This window comes from Anser anser (genome assembly GCF_964211835.1).
Source record: "Anser anser genome assembly, chromosome: Z".
In the NCBI taxonomy this organism is placed as follows: Eukaryota; Metazoa; Chordata; class Aves; order Anseriformes; family Anatidae; genus Anser; species Anser anser.
In genome coordinates, this window is record NC_139723.1 from 16,880,161 (window position 1) to 16,901,902 (window position 21,742).

General features: G+C 46.8%; 3 protein-coding genes and 1 long non-coding RNA gene across 6 annotated transcripts in view; 1 reads left to right on the forward strand and 3 right to left on the reverse strand.

Annotated features, from left to right (window-relative positions):
* Window positions 1-6,769, forward strand: part of ELP1 (elongator acetyltransferase complex subunit 1) — a 30,374-nt gene extending 23,605 nt beyond the window's left edge. For both annotated transcript variants that reach the window (XM_083816487.1, XM_083816488.1), the window contains exons 28-36: window positions 4-65; window positions 563-625; window positions 771-831; window positions 1,616-1,729; window positions 2,445-2,556; window positions 3,685-3,812; window positions 4,203-4,357; window positions 5,584-5,662; window positions 6,628-6,769. In XM_083816487.1, the coding sequence (XP_083672613.1) occupies window positions 4-65; window positions 563-625; window positions 771-831; window positions 1,616-1,729; window positions 2,445-2,556; window positions 3,685-3,812; window positions 4,203-4,357; window positions 5,584-5,662; window positions 6,628-6,695 (842 nt within the window). In that variant the 3' untranslated portion in view covers window positions 6,696-6,769. The remainder of the gene's footprint in view (window positions 1-3; window positions 66-562; window positions 626-770; window positions 832-1,615; window positions 1,730-2,444; window positions 2,557-3,684; window positions 3,813-4,202; window positions 4,358-5,583; window positions 5,663-6,627) is intronic.
* Window positions 6,770-6,910: 141 nt separating this feature from the next.
* LOC310889267 (actin-like protein 7A) lies at window positions 6,911-11,820 on the reverse strand. The gene has a single exon (XM_083816498.1). It carries the CDS (start codon window positions 10,444-10,446, stop codon window positions 9,199-9,201), a length of 1,248 nt encoding a protein of 415 aa, XP_083672624.1. The 5' UTR covers window positions 10,447-11,820; the 3' UTR covers window positions 6,911-9,198.
* A 146-nt stretch (window positions 11,821-11,966) lies between these two features.
* APTX (aprataxin) lies at window positions 11,967-21,685 on the reverse strand. Of its 2 annotated transcripts, none has more exons than XM_083816502.1 (8): window positions 21,593-21,685; window positions 21,242-21,381; window positions 20,289-20,335; window positions 17,578-17,907; window positions 15,990-16,049; window positions 13,554-13,780; window positions 12,610-12,713; window positions 11,967-12,313 (listed from the first exon to the last, which is right to left on the reverse strand). In XM_083816502.1, exons 2-8 carry the CDS (start codon window positions 21,369-21,371, stop codon window positions 12,159-12,161), a joined length of 1,053 nt encoding a protein of 350 aa, XP_083672628.1. In that variant the 5' UTR covers window positions 21,372-21,381; window positions 21,593-21,685; the 3' UTR covers window positions 11,967-12,158. The 2 variants fall into 2 exon arrangements, with proteins under 2 accessions (XP_083672628.1, XP_083672627.1); XM_083816501.1 differs by having other exon boundaries at window positions 21,517-21,640.
* Window positions 13,787-15,983, reverse strand: LOC310889275. Its single transcript, XR_014576493.1, has 3 exons — window positions 15,714-15,983; window positions 15,115-15,243; window positions 13,787-14,168 (listed from the first exon to the last, which is right to left on the reverse strand). It is a non-coding gene; the product is annotated as an uncharacterized lncRNA (long non-coding RNA).
* Window positions 21,686-21,742: the final 57 nt, after the last annotated feature.

Consider the following 21,742-nt stretch of genomic DNA (forward strand, 5'->3'; position numbering starts at 1 on the left):
TAGGAAAACTGGTTGAACAGAGAAAGCATGCAGAGGCAGCCATGCTCCTGGAGCAGTACACTCAGGTAATGTGCCTCTCCTGTCTGTGCCCCAGTAATACCCTTTGTTCAAGACATGCTACATCTTTTATTTTCTCTGTTCTCCTGGGCCACATGTGACTCCGTATGTGCTGACTGCAGAAGAGTCTGTGCCACGAGTTCTTTTTGAGAGGGCAGAGAAGGTCTGGGTGATGCAGCAATCAGGGAGTAGATGAATGCTGTGTGCCCAGGTTTTCTACTCATGAAGTTGTCTCTGCTTTGGTATGAAAAGGTTTCAGTTCAGAAAGCTGAAGTATGAGTGCTGGAATAAAGAAGACTAAGTTCCAGGGGGACTTTCCCTTCAAAAGGGGCTTTTGTTTGTTTTGTTTTTTTAATGAGAGCTTTGTGTTTGTCAGCACTCCAAAGTACCGGGCACAGCAGTATTTTCCTGACTGATGCTGCTGAGTAGAAGCATGCACCATGTAGGTGCTATCTAAATGTGTGTATTACTAGTGTCAGCAGCAGCAGTTGCTCTGTCTTTCCAGGACTACGAAGAGGCTGTTCTCCTCCTTCTAGAAGGGGCTTTCTGGGAAGAAGCTTTAAGACTGGTAAGGCATTTAAGATCTCAAGAACCAGAAATACTGTCTGGATTGCAAGAAGTGGATATAATTTTTTTTTTTTTGGAGTGCAAGAACAGAGATGGAGTCCAGGTTAGATCTTCAAATAATATCTTGCTTCCTTTTCCTGATCCAGATTCACAAGTATGATAGACTGGATATCTTGGAGACCAACTTCAAACCCGCCATCTTGGAAGGTAAATCTGTGCAAGAACCTGAAACTTAGCTGTGCTATGGAGGTGGAAGGAGGTCTTCACTGGGTCTGTGGGAAGCCATAGCACACTCATACTGGAAGCTATATGGAAGGATGCTTTGATTCTGCCCAGCTGATGTTGGCCAATTAGCTGCATTTGGTGGCATTCTACTGAAGGTTTGAAGCTCTGCAGTTGCCGTAGGCTCTTTTTAGTTTAGTTAAGCTTTTGAGATTTTTCAGACTTCACAGTCACAGACTGCAAAGGAGTAGGTGTTTACATGTCTATGAACAAGGAAAACAGCCCTTGTTCCAGCACACAAATGTGTGGTGGCAGATTTATGGGCTAAGAAAACTGCTGTTTGTTATAGAAGCTCTTTTGAAAATATTATTTGATACCTGTATTCTCTCTTCAGTCCAGGAAGATGTTTGATAGCTGTCAGATGTTCTTTGTTCTCATGCTATGGGCTATAGGATGTATGAGCTGAGGGATATTTTTGTTTAGCTTGAACCTAATTAATGTAAAGATATGTGTTCACAGAGCTTTCTTCTCTTCCTGTATTAGAAACAGACTCTTGTTCCAGAGATGCTTGTCTAGCCAGTTAGTTCTTTCCGCACCCAGGTGCATTTAAGTTTGGTGTGCTCTTGTATTACTAGCTTCGAATTTCCTTCCACTTGAATCCTTTTGGGCGCTTTACACCTGACTTCCAAGGTGCTTGAAGGACTGTGCTCCCTTGTACAAATGTTCATGTTCCTACCTTGGATCTGATTTTTCTTTTTTTATTGAGCAGCCCAGAAAAGTCAGCTGATGTTCTTAGATTCTCAGAAAACAGCATTTCTTCGCCACAAGAGTCGCCTGCAGGTGGTCCGAGAGCTGAAGGAGAAGGCTAGTGAGAGCCTGCATGGTTTGTACTGAAATTCATATGACTTTCTTCTGCATAAGTAACTGTGATCATCCCTTTTTTTAATTTTGTGGTTCTCATTTACCCTGGTGGAGCTGCAGTGTGTACCCTCTTGTAGCCCCAGTGCTATCTACCACCACAGAAACAGCATTCGTCTCACCCCACCCCTTGCACCGTAGTTGAAGTGCAATTGCATGACCTTGACCATTCCATAAAGGGCTTTATTTTCACTGCTATCTCTGTCACAGCTTTCCTGGGGTAAAAATGCTAAACACAACTGAGAGCTCTTCAGAATGTGACAGCGCTGTCTCCACAATGACAGCTTGCCTGGGTCAGACTGCGCTCAGCACATCCTTTGTGCTGAGTACTTACTAGGCATACTCACCTGCAAGAATACACTGGCTTGAGAAAGTTTTCTGAAAGCAGAACGTTCTGTCCTGGTACAGATTTGCTGCATTGAGATTGTCATCCCTCTGAGTGTGCCATTGAATAATCACAGTCCCTGCCAAGGCAGAGGAGCAGTGCTCTTCTCACAATTTCTGTTTTTTTTTGTGTGCAGGCTGAGTGGGCTGAGAGTAACAGGGCTCCGGCGCACTGACAGGTAGAACGAATCTGCCCAAGCTGCTTTTGCGGAAGGCCACATAGGTTACCCAGAGAGAATGCTTGGAATAACTATGACCTTTTTCCATACTGTGACAGTTGTTAATGTGTTTTGCAGATTATGAAATGCCAAATTGCCCAGAATTGGATCTTTTCTCTGAAACCAGCAGTGTTGTGACAGCTAGCGACATGAACAGCAAATACTCACACAGCAATTCAAGAATATCAGCGTAGGTATCTGCCTCCAAAGTAGACGGTGGCTTCCCTGGCATCAGCCTTTATTTGGGAGGGCAGTTTGCTCATGTTTGGCATGCTCTTCCCAGCAGCTGTGCATGCCTTGAAACTGTTACAATTACAGGCATTTCTTGGTTATTTTAACTCTTGTTGGAGGGGAGAGAGCAGAAAATGGCAGAAGCTAGTAGTGCAGCAGGAACTGAATGCCCAGCAGAGGAGCTATGAGCACAGGCTCTGTGCAGGAGCTGGCTCTGTAGGCAGCTGGCACGTGGCCAGAATAGCTGGCTGTGGGAGTTTTGACACAGGAAGTAGGCAGAGTTTCTCAAACATTAACAGCTTGTGCTCTTTGTCTTAAGCTTTACATTTTAATAGCTGGGGCTTGTTGTATAATTTCATACCTGTTCTCTTCCCACAGTGAGCTTCTGTGTTGCTTTTGAGTGCTCTTCGTAACATAAGGTGCGGTGTGGGGCGGGCTATGTTAAAGGTTGGTGTAGTTTGTGGGGCCACTTCTGGACTCCCTAGCTGAAATCTTGAAAAAATACAGCTATGGAAAAAGCACGTTTTTTTAAGGCCACTTTCTGTGGCCCGGATGAAAAGAGGAAGAGAGTGCAACCATAGTATTCAGCATACCTGTGTCAGAGTGTGCTGATCATTTTGGGTCATTAGGTAACTAATATTGGCCTGTGATTAGAAGCTGTTTTCCTGTGGTAATGGACCAGGAGCTGGGCTGTGTAGTGCACAGCCTGTGGAGATAGCAGAAGTTAAAATGAGCACGGACCATGGCACCAAATTGTTTTGAGTGGAGTTCAGCTTTGCCTGCTAGCAACCATTGTCAAACAATTTACCGTACTTTGTGCTTAGAATGTTGCTTTTACCTTGCTTTTACTTGCACAAAGCAGTTGTGTTTGTAGAAGAGAAACTGTAGGACAGCTTCCCAGCCCAACTACTGACTTGTGTTTAAATACTGATGCAAAGATACATCAGCTAACATACAGACCCTTTTTACTGGAGAGATTAAGGGCTTAGGTAACAAGTTGCATGCATGCTGTTGACATTCCTTCAAATTCACCCTGTTACAGCTAATCCTGTTGCACACAGTAGAATTAAGCATCCTTCTTTTCCAGGCGATCCTCAAAGAACCGGCGCAAGGCTGAACGCAAGAGATACAGCTTGAAGGAGGGGAGTCCTTTTGAAGATGTGGCCCTTCTGGAAGTCCTGGGAGAAAACATCCGTGCTGTTGAGAATGTGAAAGGTAGGATGCAGTGATCTTAATCCACTCTCCAACTTGTGAGCACAGCCAGCCTCCTGTTCTTCATACGTGTGTTGGGGAGAGGAGCTTCATGGTGCGTAAGACTGTCTGTGGTGTACTTTCATTTAGTTCATCTTCCTCTGCCAGGAGGAATAACTAACAGTGTGAGCTCTCCTCATTTGAAATTTAGGGAGCAGGTAAGTGAGGACTTGTCAGTGCCATGACAGGTTTAGCTCACATTTTGTACTCAGGCACTCTAGCAGTTGGGTGGGGATGAAGAACCAGTTCTGTTTTGTTGCTGCCTGTCCTGTATCTCAATACCAGAGCAATACAGCTATTTATTTCACACTCCTATGTTAAATATCATTGCTTGGTATTCTGTTCACTCTCCAGGAGACGTACACATCCTTCTGAAGCAGCTTGTACTGTTTGGTTTCGATGAGCAAGCTGTGGGACTGCAGCAAGTTCTGGAAGAGGTTTTGCAGCTGATGGAGACCTCGATCCCAGAAATCTGGACTTCAGATGTGCAGCAGAGTTCTCTCAACCCGGTCCGTGCTCATCTGTAATACTTACGATGCCTGCTGTACAATACCAAGTAATTGGTAGTGCTTTGCATTCTCCAGCAAAGAACACAGAATCTTTCCCTGGCACTCCAGATCTGCCCCTTTTTCTACAGACTTTAAGTAGATACTATGTGTAGTACATTATAGGAGTGCTGCAGCTTCTGAATCAGTGTGCCCTAGATACATGTGACAGATACAGCCTGCTGTGTCTGTCCCACTGAATACTGTGTTGGACATGATCAGATCCCATAGGGCATGTGTTAATTTGTCCTCGTAGCGACTTCTTTTCATAAGCTCTACCTTAAGCTATTTCCAGAACAAAGGAACACTGTTTTCTTTTCCAGCCCTAATGGTTGAAGTGTTAGCACAGCTTTTATGTAGTGGAATAGTGGTTGTCCGTACCATTATCATGAGATGAAAAGCGAACAGATTGGTCAATTTGGTATGAACCAGAGTATCGTAAAAAGTATATTGCAAAAAGGTGAGTTTTATCAATCTTCTAGGCTTCAGCTTAGCACAGAACTAGGAAATCATGAGGACTATACTAGTTCCTTTCCAAAGTAAAAGTCTTTCTCTGAAACAAGTAGTTTCTGAGCATTCAAGGTGAACACGAGATATCCCCCAGTATCTTTTCCCTTACCACTGATTAATTTGTCCATTTAAGGGGAGATTGAAACTGCTGAATGTGGTTTTAGGAGCTGAGGCTCCCCAATGAACTTTAAATGTTGCTGATTCTGTAATGAAAGTAGTCCTGCCAATTCATGACACTTAGAATCACAGAATCATTAAGGTTGGAAAAGACCTCCAAGACCATCTGGTCCAACCGTCCCCCTACCACCAATGTCCCAATGTCCCCCTACCACCAATGTCCACTAAACCATGTCCCTAAGCACCACGTCCAACCTTTCCTTGAACACCCCCAGGCACAGTGACTCTGTTGCTTGAAGTGCTGTAAAGAAGTGAGTACTGAGATGAAAGTTCTGTATTCTGAAAGGTTGTCCCAAAGCAATTCTTTCTGCCTCTCTTTCAGCTTTTCTGAGACATTTCTGGGCTTTGATCCTGTATTCCTGATCGCTTTGAGCTGTGGGGTCTCCTGTAGCCAGCCGCTTTTGCTCTTGGAGTCTAGCCTATCAGCAGTTTTCTTTGTAGGCATCCATGCTCTCAGCCTTTCTCTGTACAGGTTGGAACATGGGTATTGCTTCTCCATACAGGTCCTGGGTCCCAATTCAACTGCAAACAGCATTATGGCTGCGTATCAGCAGAAGAGGATGCTGGCTCCTGTTGTACAAGGTTAGTTCTGGCTCTGGGTTGGGTGTGGGTGTGAAATGTCAGCGAGGCTAGCGAGCACTGAGGCTCTTCAAGCATTGACACCTGCCAACAGCCGCAGCGCTTCTTCAGCTCTAGGAGTTTATTGCTTTACCTTACGGTGTCATCTTCCTCGCGGCAAGTGAGCAGTCTTCTTAATAAGGTTTTGTTTTCTCTGAAGTCCTGCGTTAAAACTACTGCCTGAATTGTTCTCCTGGCTTCCTGTGTGTAGCCTTTGTCTGTTGTGAGGGAATTGGAAGTCTGTTCTTGTAGGGGTGTGTCAGGTAATTCTGCTTGTAAGGTACCTGCTGATTTTTTCCTGTCTGACGTTGGTGGCCAGCTCAGGCTCTTGACCAGGTAAGGCTATAGCCCTCAAGATGCTTTGCCACCTTGAAGTGCGTATAGCTAATACAGTTTTAAGCCTGAGGGCACCATTACGGTCCCATCCGTCTTCCCTCTTCCCCATTAGTCATCAGTTCTCTTCCCATCTTCCCTTACTAGTCCTGGAACTGCCAGGAAGAAATCCTCCAACAAACTCCTGGGTGTGACCCACCTGTTGCTACTTGACGGGGCTGGCTCCAGAGAAAACCCCATGCCTCTGTCGCAGACCCCACACAGCCAGCTGGCTGTTGTATGTGACAGCACATCTGAGTGCCCCAGATACTGGTGGATGAACTGGGTTCTGCTTTCTGCCACAGATCGTTGCTTTTCGTTCTGAGCGGTAACAATGGAGAGGGGACTCGATTTGCCCCAGGGATTCATTTCTGTAAACAGTTCTGCTGTACACTCTTCAGTGCAGTCTGGTGATCAGTCACTCAAAGGAAACACGATGTTTGGGACTTCTCGGTGTTATTTGATGGAAAAGAAAGCAAATGAATTAGTTGACAGGTCCCAGAGAAACTGTATTGCTGGTACCCTTTGCTCTGACATTTGTTCTCTTTGCCTTCCAGATCCAGAGTTACTCATTCCACCAAAACTCAATAAAAATCTACAGTGGAAACTGCATCTTCCCCAGTAATTAAAAGCCAAGGAATCCTAGAGGACTCTGAAATGTTACTTTTCATTATCATTTTATTACACCTTTATAGAAAACCATTGTTGTCCTGGCATTCCTGCTCTATTGCTCATGGGGCTGTCCCTCCAGGCGCTGCGGTTGTGACTGTGACCCATACTGCATCGTGCTAATGGTGACGGCCACTTGCATCCCACAGCAGAGCTTGTGTGTAAGGGTGGGGAGTAGCAGGCTGTGCAGATCTGAACACTGCTGACTGAATCCAACATCAGCCACCAGTGTGCCCTGCCTTCCAGGTGAAGCAAACCCACGAGTGCCCAGTGGGTGCTTTTCTCTTCATCACACTTCCTCCTGTGGATGGTAACAGTACCTGCCAGGAGGGCAGGTCACATTTTAAGCTGCTCAGCCTGGTTTAGAGATCTCACCAGTAAGTCTGTACTAATAGCAAACTGCAGCTGCTAACCAAATAAGTTGTGTTTTCTGTGCCGAAGTTGAGTGTTGGTAATAGCAGATTTTCATCAGAATCACTTTGTTACATCAGAGTGAACCCTGTAGTACTGACAGCCGTTACTGCCCTGCTGATCTTGCACCAGGGACATCTTGGGTACATGAGAACATGCAAAAAAGCTGGTGTGGGATACTTTGTGTTGGTGTTGCACGCTGCTGGGTAGTGCTACCCTAGTTATCTGTGTTTGATGCTGCTGTATGGCACTGGCAGGTGAGCAGCTGTGCCCCGATTACGCTCTGTGCTATTGCAGAACCGTTTCAGATGGAAACTGATGTGCAAATTCATACCTGAGAATTAGATTTTAATACAGAATACTGCTGCAATCTGGCTCGAGAAGTAACAGCGCACCAGTCCAGGGAGCAGAGGAAGGGGACAAGCTCTGCAGACGAGGCTGGATGCTTTCAGTGGAAGCAGCACAGCTCCACCCACCCCAGCCCTTCCTCTCAGTTAATTTTGGCCTGGCAGCTTTGTGTTCAGTGCAGGCCTATTTGGTTATGCACTATGGGAAGAATGCCAGCACCAACAGTGTAATTCCTGTCTGTGGTATCTGCAGTGTACGCAGCAATGGGCTGCGTTCTTCATGCATGGCATTAATGTGTCTGGTGCTGCAGGTTATTGTTTTCTTGACGCAAGGACTCCATCAAGTTGGGGTGGCCGTATGAGCCTGCACTGTACACACACACACTGTGCTGGCTTGGGATGGTTGGAGTGCAGTAGTAAAGCAATCCTTTGTCAGCGTTATATAAGCTTTGGAGTGGTTTTATTTCCAGCTGTTCTGAGTTACATGGCCTCTGCTGGGTGGTGTGGGGATGGCTTAAGCCTGTTCTCAAGCATTGTGATGAGGCTGGAAAGGAGATTGTACAAACACAAAGACTTAAGACAGCAAAACACATGAATGGCTGCAGTGGATAGCAGCTTTTTACTGGGTTTGGGTCTTCAAACAGGTAGCAGCATCTAGTCCAAAGAGACACGGAAACTACTTTCTGATCAGGGGAAGAAGTGATGAGGAGTCTGCAGTCCTCTCCAGTTCTGGCCCTGCAACTGAAATGTGGCACTGACACTGCTTATTCCTGACACTTAAATCTGATGCTAGGAAGCACTTAGGTCTTGTTCAGCCTAATCTATTGCCTAGAAAAAGATTTGTAAAAGATCCCAAGAAAAGGCAAAACTTCTGCTGGCTTAATGATAATTTGTTTGTGCCAAACACACAAGTTCCTTTAAAATCTGTATTGTTGGTTCTTTTGTTTTTCCATCATGGTGCTAGTCAAAGCTGGAGACGTGTTCTCCTGTTCTCCTGTGAAGGCAAAATCAATTCAAGTCTGCCATGCAGGAGGAAGAGCAGTCTTCTAAATCATTTGTATGGTAAATCATTCGTATGGTAACTGCTATCTGAGCTTCATTATCTCGCCCTACCTGCTCTGCCCTGAGTGAACTTCAACAAAGGAGTGATAGAACTGGAGCCAGCACCTAGTGCCAGCGCAGCTACGGAGGGGAAGTCCTGCATCCTGCTTCCTACTTTTCCAATCCCTGAACCTTTGCTTCTGCTTCAGCAGCAACCAGGAGTTTCCTTGCCCTGGGTTTCTCCTTGGATGTTCTTTTGCTTTCATTGCAATGCGTCTCGCTTTAAAACATACTGTGCCTTAGCTACTGTTTTTGCAGATACGTTGAATTTGCTCTTAGGTTTTGTGGAGGCTCTTGCAAACAGATGCAGTTGAAGTAAGTCATTAAAGCAAAAATACAGAGTTAATACAAGAACTGTCCCAATTTCTGAGTAAATGTGACTCTGGAAGCCTGCGTCTCTCATCAGGCAGTAGTTTGCTAGCAATCTGCTGTCCTGCTTCATTAAATACAAAAGAAAGAAAAAAAACAGACGCTGTCAAAACGAATACAGCTGTAGCAAAAATCTTTTAATATAACTACAGCAAGGGATAGAGGGGAGATGCTCTTGAATTGAATCATGTACCTTTTTCAAAAATAATTTTAAGATAGCCAGCGTCCCCCTCAGAAGCACTTCTTAAAAATGCAGGAAGGACCCCATTCTTCATATTCCCTCTTGGAAACCCAAAGCTTCTGGAAAGAGTAGAGCGAGGCCAGGATCGACCCACCAATCCAGACAGAAGACTTCCTCTGAGGTGACGCCGTTACGAGGAGCTTGTCACTAGGCCACATCCTGCTCAGTTCACTCTGGAAGCGGTCAGGAAAACCTTCCATCATGGTGCTGCCCCCACACAGCAGGACGTTCCTCACCAGCTTTTTGTTGATGTCAGCATCACACTTCTTGAGGCAGCCAAGTGTCAGCTGCGAAAGCCCGGGTTGCTGTGAGCCGAACAGGGATGGTTGGAAGAGCGCTTCAGCACACAGGAATCTCTCTTTGCCTACCGTGATGACATGCCCGTCTGGCAGCTCGTAATCAGTTTGTTGTTTCTTAAGAGGCAAATTCAAGTCCTGTGTGAGGTCCAGAGAAGTGTAACAACACCTCTCTTTGAGATCTTCTATGATGTTTAGCTGGTATTCCGTGAACATGTATCCAGACTCATTTAGTAGCTGCATGAGGTAATTCGTTATGTCCAAGCCTGCATAATCTACACTGCCTGTGATGCTGCGCAGAACATAACCTTCGTAGATGGGAACCACGTGCGAAGCACCATGGCCACTCTCCACCACGAGACCTGAGGTTTTCCCGTAAGAGTACATGGATAACTGGGACTGGTAGGCGAGGTGTACAGCAGGCACGTGAAAGCCTTCAAACATCATCTCGGCATATTTCTTCTTGTCAGCGATGGAACACAGGGGAGGCACTGACATCAGGAGAGCGTGGTCCTCCGGCCGAATCTGCATCCCCATCTGGAAAATACACTCCAGAATATCCTGGACAGACTTCCAGTCCACCACTATGCCATGCATTAATGGGCTGATGAGTTTTAAGGGCACGCAGGTGTTCTGAGGCACTCTTCCAATAAAGGTTTCTTCTTGTTTGCCCTCGGTTTCTTGTACGTGGTTACCAACCGATGAAACGATATGGGAAGGCCACGGTTCCCCTGCGAAGCCACACTTAAAGTAACCTGTGCCCATGTCTACAACTACAGCTTCAGTTTGCTTCACCACCTCTAGGTAACCCTCGGTCTTGGATGCATGCCTGTCCCTGATCGGCTTCAAATGGCTTTTGTCTGGCGCTGCCTTCCTCGCGGGCCCTTCCTGCACAGCTGTGACTTGCTTACAGCTAGGGCTGGCCGTGCTGCTCAGCAGCATCGCTCTGCCACCGCTCCACCCGGGCTCAGCACAAGCAAGCAGAGGGATGCCCGCCTGGAGGCCTGTTGGCAGCGGTTCTGATGTCACTGACTTGTGACATCAGGCGTAGGCGTGCTCCTCAGGCACCTGAGCTCCGCATACATGCGTGACTTACAGCTGCACACCGTTTTCTCTACAGGTAGGTTGCAGGCGTTTGTGCTCCTCTTTAACCTGCTCCACACTGAAAGCGTGACACCCACCCGGTGGTGACTGACGGGCCATGGAGCATAAACTGGGCCTTTAACTGTGAAAGCAGGTGGATTTCCTTTCTGCATTCTCTGGCATGTAAGACTGGAGTTCTCCAGCATTTACAACTGCTGTTGTTCCAAAACAGGTCCTACTGCTAAGCTTTAGCACTATTTAACTTCGGGGGCCAAGCAAATCCCTAGTTTGACCATGTCAAAAGTGAACCCTCACACTGTTTGTGTAATTCTCTTACCTTTTTTTAAGAAATCATGTTTTCCAGATGAAGATATGTTAATACAAATGTCAGCAAGAGCTAAACGAAACAAGAGCAGTGTTTGAAATCAGGACACAGCCAACCCCTCACCCTTGCTGTCCTCCATTTCACAATAGGAACTTCTTCATTCTTTTCCAGCAGCAACAGGCCAGCCTCTGCCCCGTCAGTGTATGCAGTAACACAGTGCCGTGCAGCAGCAGCGTGGAAGCAAAGGACACCCTCTCCCAGAGTAACACATAATCAAGATTTACAAACATTTTCCTTGTATAGCAAGAGCTCTGTGTGCTCATTCACTGAAAGCCATTTCACCCAGAGGGCATCTTACTTACCAAGTCAAAGCTGTGCTTAGCATTAAATTCAATCCTACAAACCGGTTCTGGACTTAGGAACAGATTTCCATTGCTACTGATCTGTCGCCTATCCGGGAGTTCACATCTTGGCAACAATCGGAGGATAAAGACTCACCAAAAAGCAGAGGTGGAGAATCGTGGCAGCACTGGACCACGCTGCAATGTTGGTAAACCTTGAGAGCGTACTGCTCTGGGGGACAGCTAAGCTGATCATTGTGTACTGTACATGTATTTTATATATAAATGGTTAAATATGTCCTTGCGCATGAAAAAGTCAGACCTGCCCCTCCTGAAGTCTGAGCAGTAGATGGCAATTCAGCAGCGCTGCAACCTTTGAGCAGTGCTGGGGCACTGTGTGGTTGGGATGCTGCAGCTGATGCTCTTTCCCCACACTTTGTCAGTACACTCCTGGGATAGCTTTGTTGCCAGCCAGACCAGCCTCTACAGTACCGTATCTCCAGAAAAAACCTCAGTGACAGGCAGGATACATCGAGAGAAAGACCTCTGAATCCTTGCTTCTTCCCCTTCGCTACTGAAATCTACATCTGGGCTTAGCACCTCAACTTCTGAATTAAATAAATATGTTCATCCAAACAAAACACTTCTTCCATGCTTCCATTCACATACAGATTAGTGTGGCAGTGTCACAACAAAGCTGCAAACACCCTTCATTTCAGAAGTCACTTTATTAAATTTTTGTCTAAGCTCTGACAACGTTACCGTGCTGCTGTTTGCGGGCTCTGTTTTCCCTTTAACATTTCTCAATGCAATTAACAAAACGCATACATGTCCCTTAACATTTCAAGGTCATTGCTTTAGCCTGAAATCCGAACACATGGGTTGTCAGATGATTTTCTGCAGTGTCATTTTGGCCAGTGTTTCCTGAGGTGCTCCTTTAGCTGTGGGATAGTGGATAGCTGTTGTTTGCAAAGATGGCATCTGAGGGGCAATTTGAGAAGTTCAGAGGCATGATCTTTCACTGTTACTTTTCCCTTGCTTCTTACCATCTCTATCACATCTGAAATAAAACCAGAGACATGAGATACTGCGACTGTGTAATACCATGAAAAGCGTGACACTGCAGAAATCTGAACACCACTTCACACGCACAGCAAGTCATTACTACATTTTATTTTAAGCCATCCACACCATTTGGTTGACTTTTAGTTAATCCTGTTCCCTAATATCTGAAATCACACAAAACCTTCACTTACTGTGATAGAATGTATGGCTTACACTTTTGTTGGGAAAAAAAGCCCACAGCTAGACCCCACAAACATGATCATGTTACGAAATACCTTTTTTAATCGTTACCTTGGGAGTTTAAGAAGTATTCTGTAGTAAAAGAGTTCCAGTGCTTTTTGGTTTTCAGGGCAGCGGAATCAAAATCCTGGCTGATTACATGCAAATGCAGGTGACTAAAACAAATATATTATGTAGATAAGAGAGAAGAAAAGTGTTAATGTGCAAAGTTTTCTTGCAGTAGTACCAGATAAAGCATGATTCAGTTGAGAAGAGCTGTCAGACTTACGGATCAGCCTTATTTCATCACGTTTGACCCGTAATCCTGCTACAGAAGAAACACAGTCCGTGTGTTCAACGTACTGTCTCATGCTAAGCGTTCCACTTAAACAGTCAGTCACCACCCTGCACATTCCACTAGCAGGTAACTACAGTCTCTACTTTCCAGAAAGGCAGAGATGGTGGTTTTAATAAACAAAAGGATTAAACTTTGTGGAGTGTCTCAATGGGACTTTATCAGTGACTCAAGGCCCACTCCAAGAATCAGAGAAAACTGAGGAACAGGGACTGCAATACCCAGATCCTCTGCAGGCACTTGGGCGCTGTAATGCCTGGGCTTACTTACACACGAGATTAAAATCCTCGCTCCGTGTCAGGCTGCACTTGACACGCTTAAGAGTCACTCTGACAAGCGCCCTGGGAGGGGGGACGTCCTAGCGCCCTGCTGATGGCAGTGCCACCTCTTCCACTGGCCAGGCACAGCGTACCACGCCCCAGCCTCAGGACTCTGCTGGGGCCCAACGGGCACTGCCCACCTGTTTCCAGAAGCGCGTGTAGCCCACCAGCACGTATGCAGCAGCATGCGCACGGCTGCATCCAAACGACTTGGACGCCAGTCAGTGTTTAGAGTTTAGGAGGACTGGTTATCCCTCGGCAATGCCGGGCTGTTACAGATTTAGCCCCAGGTCTGTAAATCCAGGACAGGGGCTCCACCTGATGACTCACACGGGCCTCACCTCATACTGGGAATAGCGTGGTAACCCAGTCGGAACTCCAGACTGCCTCTAGCAGGGCACTGCTCGATCATTTTTTCCCCAACTGCATGCATGTGTTCCAGGAGTCCAAGATGCTCCCTGGTGACCGCCTTCAGGCTTGGAATGGAGTCCCACGGTAAAATAAGCCAGTGGTAACGTGCTTTAGGATATTTGTCTTTGATGACTACAGTCTTCTCGTCTTTGTAAACCTAGCAAAACAAGAAACTTGATTAGATGCTGATTGGAAGTTAAGTGTCTTATTCCTATAACCATTGTGGTTAGTGAATTTTGAGGTGTTATTCATTCATATAAAGGAGAAATGATTTCTGTCTCTCGTGCCCTCCTTTCCTGAGTTTTCGTTTTGCCCTCTGCTTCAATTCCATGCAGCTCATCACGAGAAACAGAAGCAAAGCATGTGGAGAGCAGGGCAGGACGGCATGTCCGTGGCAGTAAAAATGTGTCAGGTTCTGAAGCAGAAACTGTGAGCTGTCTCTCTGATCTCTTAGCAGCAAGTCTGTTGGTGAGAGATGGATGGTGTCTTTGTCATCTTTGCTAATTACTTTCATATGTTTATATAAAGAGCTGATCGGTCTTGCTCTATGGGAAGGAAGATTAAAATTTTGTCAGCACACAAATCATAAGACTAATTCTTTCAGCAGCAAGACTGCTGTCCTATCTTTATATACATACACACTCTGGTGTTTGCATACACAGCCAGAGAGAAAGACAATTGTGACAAGGTGTTTCCAGAAAAAGACACCTTGTCGTGTCTTTAATATTGATTAAGAAGCAAAGGTAGGAGTTCTGTGGTTTGTGTTTAACTCTGAACCACAACTAACAAACTAACAGCATCCAGTTCCCCCTAAAACACTAGGCAGTTCAATACTTTATACTTGAAATGGAAAAAAAAAAAAAGAGAGAGAGAAATTGGGACATTCTGATAGGTTACCAAGGAAATTATTTCAAGCCTAAGGGTGATCACCTCCTGGAGATGCCCAGCGAGGCTGTGGAATGCTCTCCCTTGGAGATCAGCAAGGGCTGGGGTGACCAGAGAGTCACATTTGCTGACTTCCAAAGGCATTTTCCAACTGAAATTATTTTATGATTTCAAGAACCAAGTGTCACAGGTTTCTGTGACAAATGTCCTCCTGAACACTAACTCTTGCTGAGAAGTACAAAAGGAAAAACACGACCCTAATATCAGGACAGCCCTGCGGCAGTCAGTCAGCCCAATCCCAAGCTAAAAGAATTCTGCCCCTACTCTGCCACACACTGGGGCAGCAGTCAAAACACAGCAGGAACAGATCTTGTTCCTCCTCCGGGTTCACCATCCACTTCTCCCAGTTGGCCAACACCTGCTAAAGGTGGTCTGGTCACACAGAACGATGCCTCTCGAGGCAACAGTGCTGGAGGAACAAGTAGCCCAACTCTCTTTCTGCTTTTCTCAAGCTCAGGGAATCTGGAGAGAAATTCCTGCTTTCCATCTGTTTACAAATGGTTGGAACGTGCACACAGTTTTGAGAAATATTAATTTCTGGATTACCCTCGTGTATAATTCTCTCAAGGCAAAAATTCCACCACAAGTACTGTTTGATGCAGATTATCCTGCCTCTTTTGGAGATAAGCTATACATCTTGTTTTCAGGAAGGAGTTTCTATATACTTGCAGAACTCTGAAATAAAATGAAAGTATACTTTACTCAGGGATGGGGAATATTCCCTTCAGGCTTTCAGGATACAATGATGAGAAAGTATGTACACACTGCAGCCACAAAAGACACTGTCAGATTGCTGCTTTCTTTCAGCAAAGTCAGCCCAAGGTAAAGCACGACGACGCAGCCACAGGGAAGCAGAGGAAGGGAGGTGCATCGGGAGCCTCTGCAGAAGGTTAAAAGAAGCCACCCAGGAAATCCCTGCTGGCACAAGGAAATGGTGTGGAGCTGGAGCCGGGGGTCACATCCTGCCAGCTGCTGCACAGGTGTAGCAAAGTTAAAGTTTACCAGAAACCAGGAAGCTGCACCGCACTTGGAGATAAGATAGTGCTGACTGCCAGAAAACAGGGGTCTCCACTATGTGCTCACTTCAAATCGCAGTCCCATTTTTGTCGGTTTCCCAGAGAAAACAAAGCAGCCACGCTGCTCACCTGCTCTCCCAACAACCTTTCTGTAACTGCTGGCCAAATTTGACAGTGTAAGGAGCTCCGGGATAATGAAGTTCTGACATTCTGCAGGCTCCCAAAGGGACTGTAAAGACTCCCAGATTAATGCTACTACGGACAGAGATGAAAGTACAATTCAGCCCTTGTGTGATACTCCACCAGTTAATCTGATCATTAAAGTAAACTGCAGAATGAAAGAAAGAAGCTCATTTAACTCTGTTAGACAGGAGATACTGTGAAGTACAAGTGTACAGTTCTCACCTGCATTTTTGGATCTTGCATGGAACTCTTTAGACCCTGACTCCAGTGTCCTAAATGTTCCTAAAGAACAGATGGAAAAAAAAAACACACATTTTTGTAAGAGAAATACGAATATGATGCATTTTAAAGCATTCTGTTACGCACTTTCATTGGAACTATAGCAACAAAATGACAGAACGAACCAAGTAACATGAAAAACAAAAGCTGATTGACACCTGAATTATTTCCTTTCTACGACCACCAACACAGGCACTCCAATTGTCCCCACAAAGCTAGTTCTGAAAGCCTTTTAACAAGATGCTTTTAGGACTCAAAGCTGGAAATGTAACAGCAGGGAGCTCTGTACCTGCTTGAGCTTAGTAACTTGCATGCACGTTTTGGCACAGACCGTGATTACCAGTGATGACAGATCGTTTTAATACAGCCCTGCTGCTTCATGCGTCACGGGGGACAAAGGAGGTGCAAGGGTCTCTGCTCGCTGTCCCACCACATGCTGCTCTGCACAGAACAAAGCAGCGCTGCTGCGGTGCCAGGCCCTACTCGGATGTATTTGTCCTTCAGTATTGTGCAGGGCAGAGTGGACTGCATAAAAAGCAGTACAGGTACTGGAGGATGAAGCCAGCACAATCAGATTATCTCTCAATTTTGTTACTGAACACCTAGCAGAAGATGCTTTCACTGCACCTTTCGAAAATACATGATTTATCTATTCCAAGCACTCCACGAGCATTGCCAATGACGATCCTCATCACATTCTGATGGAGGCTGATGTTCAGATATTATTCCAGCGCTGACAGAGAACCAATGAATTGTCATTTTTCTTTGCCCATACCACAAATACGGCCCTAATATAACTAGCCAGAGGCCACCAAAGAAATAAGGGGAGAGCCCACCAGAACCCATGAGACCGAAACTTCCTTCAGGGTTTCATTTTTATGCCTGCTCCTCCGGCAACTGCAATTTTGCTTTTCCAGAAGCACTAAGACGTCCATTGCTCTTTTTTATTATTATTATTATTTTGTCCATGTCAGCAGGGTTAATAAGTTCCTTTCAGAAGACTTTGGCTGGTAACATCAATGTAAACCTGGTTCTGCCACAAAGAATGACCAAAACTGAGAGGCAGGTGCAGAAGGTGCAGGAAGAAAAGGGGTCAAGATGTTCTGTTCTCTGTGCACAAGCTTTTAGATAACCATTGCTCTGTCTGTAAGAAAGCAGATCTCATCTCAAGAGCCAGCACGCTATTCTTGTGTGACTCCCGTGACACAGAGCTCCGTGATCTGTCCTTTGAGCACAAAGTGCGGCAGGAAGCAGAGAACGAACCCTCACTTGCTAAAGCAAGCCCTTTCACACACACTCACCAGCTCGGGTTAGCATGGATACGAGCAGCTTTCTCGGGAGCTGTGTGATGTCAAGAGCAGAGTCTTTGCCTTAGCACATGGCAGCTCGTGTGCTCTCAACACTCCGAGGACCCACGTCCAGCTGAGAAGCTGTCCCACAGGCAGCACCCACAAAAATGAAGATCAAAGCCCTCTGATGGAGGAGAAAACTCCAGGAGGAACAGCAGAAGTACTAATGCCAACAGACTTGCCTTTTTGCTCGAAGTCCCTTCATGTGGAGACACACTGGTCTTGCTTAGCTTGAGCTCTGCAGAACTGCCTTGTGTATCCGCCGCCTCCATTTTCTTTGCCTTTTTGGGCACGTTTTCTATATCATCGTTCTCGGAGGAGTCCTCACATGGCCTCTTTTCAGTTTGTACTTTCTCTTCTGCTTCTGTAACAGTTTTCCCCGATTCTTCAGCAAATTGCACCGTGTAGGGGTAAAGTTTATTCACAATGTGCAGAACTTGGCCTGGCCTCATTTTCACCTCTTCATCCTTGCCAACGTCCACTAAATCAACACTAGTCGGGTTGACTCCTATCTTTGGTAGAAAGAAAAAGATTAAAGGAAGTAAAAAAAAAAAAAAAGAAAAGAAAAAAAGCAGAAGATGAAACTGAAATCACGAGCAACTGCAGCTCAGTTGCCCTGGAACATCACTGTCCTGTAAAGCAAACGTGCTTTGTTTTCACGCCATGCCTGCCTGCCCCACAGCGACTCACTCCCAGGATCAGGAAAGCTCAAAGTTGGGGGCACCTCGCTGCGTGTCTTGCAATCACAACCCGTGGCACGCAGCCCTCAGAGGCAGGGTGTGGAAAGGACCCAGCAGCTCTACTGCAGCTGGCTACAGAGTTACAGGCAGATCTGTGCCTGGATTTGCAAAAAAATACCCAACCTACTGTTAAAATAGTAGCAAAGTTAGTAACAATTATTTCTGAAAAAAAATAAGGGTAGTTTTAAGAAATTATTTCAGTCCAATAACCGCCAGAAAGCCTCCTGAGTTCAGATTATTTTATTTCCTCTTTCTTCTCTTTTTTACTATGTTTTGTTTCCTGTCCAGCACCCACCAAACTCTGTCCCATCAACGCATCCACCTTCAAATACATAATCTCACTCTTTGGCTCCTCTCGAGAGCTCGGGCTCACAACAGCTGGCTCACTAAGCATGCTGCTAACACTTTCAACACCCTCCTGTGTAACCAAAAAAATAAGAAAGAAAGGAAGTAGGTTATTTGAGCCCTCAGAGGGCTCAGCTATGCAGGGATAAGCTCCTTGCTCCTGGCTTTTTTTGTTTCCCAAGGCAGATGTGATAACTTTTCCCCACTCCGCAGAGGACTGTGTTCACACAGAGAGAGTGAGAACACTTGCCTGTTGCTTTAAGAGAGACAAAACCTCTCAGTCCACCTCGGCTTGTACAAAACATATACAGGTCTATGTATACTTTAAAGCTTTTATTTTCATTTTGCATGCTATGCTTTCACTAAACCAGTTCTGCTATCAATTTTGTTCTAGCAGAAGCTCAGGACAGCGCAATCAAAATGTACTTGCCCGTCTCATTTCATCGTTTTATGGATCTACGCAACTCTAAAATGATTTTCCACCCAAAACAGTGCTTTAAAGACTGAGAAGTTACCTGAAGCCTATCTGATAACTGAAAAGCAGCATTTTTTCCTCTGTCTCCGCCTGAACCAGTAACGCAGAGTTGTGTGGGCACTCTAACGGTGACTGGTTGAAGACAGATTTTGCCTAATCAAGAGGGCGACCGGAGGGAAGTCAGGAGTCCCTGGTTTCAGCAAAACGCGTTTGGTTAATGTTTATAAATAAGTTTTAGGAAACCAGCTCTTGCTTATGACTAATAAACTCTGACAGTGTTTCTGTAGTTTTGTCCTAGGAAATCCACCTGTTTCACAAGATGGTACCGTGCCTCTTGCTACCCGGTGTCCACTTCGATGAAGCACCTGCCTGATCCCAGCCAGCACCTTTTCAGCCTACGCTTCCACAGAGTTTCACTCAAATCAAGTACATTTCACACACCCCCGGCCAACGGGCTGTTTAACTGACCACTGGGACCCTGTACGGGGACAAAACTCCAGACCTGGCAGTGTAAACATGCTAACATCCCCTGCCACGAGGTCCTCCTGGGGACTGACTTCTGTGAGAGCGTGTCTGTGAGAGTTCTGCAGGATTCACCAGAGACCAGCAGGGGCTCGGGGCTTTCTGAGCTCGGGCGGACATTTTGATGGAAAGCAAGAGGACTGACCAGGCTGACGTGTTGTCCACGCAGACGCTGCTGCCGTGGACACTTGCACGTGCTCTGGCACCTGAGGACAAAGAGCTTTCCCTTCACACTTCCTTGGGGACACTGGTCATTGTGAGTTTGAGAGGGGTCCTACACACATCCAGTATGCAACACGAGGATGCCTGCTCTCATGTCTGACATCGCACCCCACCCTGGAGACAGCCACATCTTTGGCTGCATCAGCCATTGAAACAAAAACCCTCAGCAACTGCCCGGACCCTTTAGTACAGGGACCGTTCTGACCCTCGGTGAAGAGCTGCCTCAGCTTCAGAAAGGCAAGACTAACGTTCAGGAAGATCAGCAAGTTTAGGGGAAAAACTCCAAAATCTGCAAAGCGCAGAGCTGGGAAGAACAGGTTGAGGATTCACAGCAGTGTTCCCTGATGCTGCAACTCTGGCTGTCCAAGACTGCAGTGTAACTGGAAGAAGCAGCACAGTCTTTGCACCGAAACACCCAAATGAAAGACAGATCCCTTCTGAGGGGCAGATATCGTGCTCTTCTTGGTCAAAAAACAGCTTGAGAACCTCCGGACCCTGCGATGAGTACTGTCACTTGCACTGTTTGTGGGCTTCAAGTGTAACAACCCAACCAGCACCAGAAATACTGAACAACCATTTAAAAACATACCTGTTTAACTGTGACATACCCCTTGTTACAGTCGGCTTTTAACTGAACTGAAAAGAGAGAACAAAGGGTCAAAAAAATATGCAAACAAAACAGGCAGAACTGTTTTGAACCACTCCTTGCAGAAAACACTCCTGCATTTCAGTCCCCTCCTGCATTCTCTGGCTGACTTCTACAAATATGCTGAAAGAAGATTTCTGCCTCATTCTCTGTTTTTAAACAAGCGCAGGCAAAATGCAACTAACCCACGCACGTCAGTCACACCTCTCTATTCTGCTTTGTGAATCAGTAAAATTAGTTCAGTATAAGGGTGAAATCTGTGGAAATCTTCTGCGTGTTCTTGTTGTTCTCACAGGCATGGAGCAGGACCGTCCAGAAGGGAGGGAACATAAGACAGGGAAGATGCGATGAGTATTTTATAGATTTTAAGTATTTTTATGTGTAAAAATGTACCTAAATGTACCAAAAAATGTACCCAATGTACCTATAAAACCAGAAGTCACACTAAAAAACAGCTGGTGGAAGACTGGGGACGTGATGTGCTATTCGCAAAGTGAGAGGGAAAGCAGTGGGTAAGAACTGTGGGCTTCGGACTCATATTAAGGATCAGTGCCTCGGTTTATGAGGGTGAAGTTCCTCCTGTTTGTGTGTGTTTGCTGTAACTTTTAAGGATCCAGAGATCTTTATAAGAAGCTCTTTAAGAAAGAGTTTAATGGGTCCAGGGATCGGGAAACACTGTTTTCCACGCAGACAGGGGATGTGAGCCAGTGACTGTGAGAACAAGCCTCAGGGAACCCCCAAAAGGGAAGAAGCGCGATTCCCCACCCGCAGGCAGCTCGCGGGGGGCTCCCAAAGGCCGTTACCGTCACCGTGCGGCAGCCGCGCGGGACAGCGGGGCTCCCCCCCAACGCACCACCCGCGGCCGGCAGGCAGCAAGGCCCCGCTCCCGCCCTCACCTTGCCGCCGCGAGCACCTCCTGTCCGTTATCCCCGTCTCCGGGCCGCGCCCCACCACCACGGCGGCCGAGTGCGGCAGCGGGATCCGACGGCTGCGGCCCTCCCTCGGCACCAGCCAGCACGCGCGCATGGCGGCGGCGCTGCGGGGCGAAGCACAGCGAGTTACCGGCGGCGATCACCCCCCCCCCCCCCCCCCCTCCTCCTCCTTCTCCTCCACCTGCCCCCGGCCCCACGAGGCCCCCCCCGGCCCTCCGGAGCCCCCCCCCCGGGCCCACCAGGCCCCGTCAGGCCCCGCTAGGCCTCGCCAGGTCGCGGTGGGTAGGCCCGGTTGCCATGGCAACGCCGTCTCACCAACGGGCTCCCGCCGAGCGCACCACGTGACCCACACCCCCCCCCGCGGCCGCGCCTCAGCGCGGAGCGGGCGGAGGGCGGGGCGGGCGGCGGGAGGACGGGCGGCGCTGATTGGCCCGCGGCACCCCCTCCCCCGCCTCCCGCTGCGAT

Bases quoted from the DNA above. Each gene is read 5' to 3' on its own strand.
- LOC310889267 (XM_083816498.1), bottom strand. From the start codon at position 10,446: ATGCTGCTGAGCAGCACGGCCAGCCCTAGCTGTAAGCAAGTCACAGCT.
- APTX (XM_083816502.1), bottom strand. From the start codon at position 21,371: ATGCGCGCGTGCTGGCTGGTGCCGAGGGAGGGCCGCAGCCGTCGGATC. The intron at 20,336-21,241 runs GTGAGGGCGGGA...CTCTCTTTTCAG, and splicing joins GAGGTGCTCGCGGCGGCAAG to TTCAGTTAAAAGCCGACTGT. The intron at 12,714-13,553 runs GTGAGGCCCGTG...TATTTGTTTTAG, and splicing joins CACGCTATTCCCAGTATGAG to TCACCTGCATTTGCATGTAA.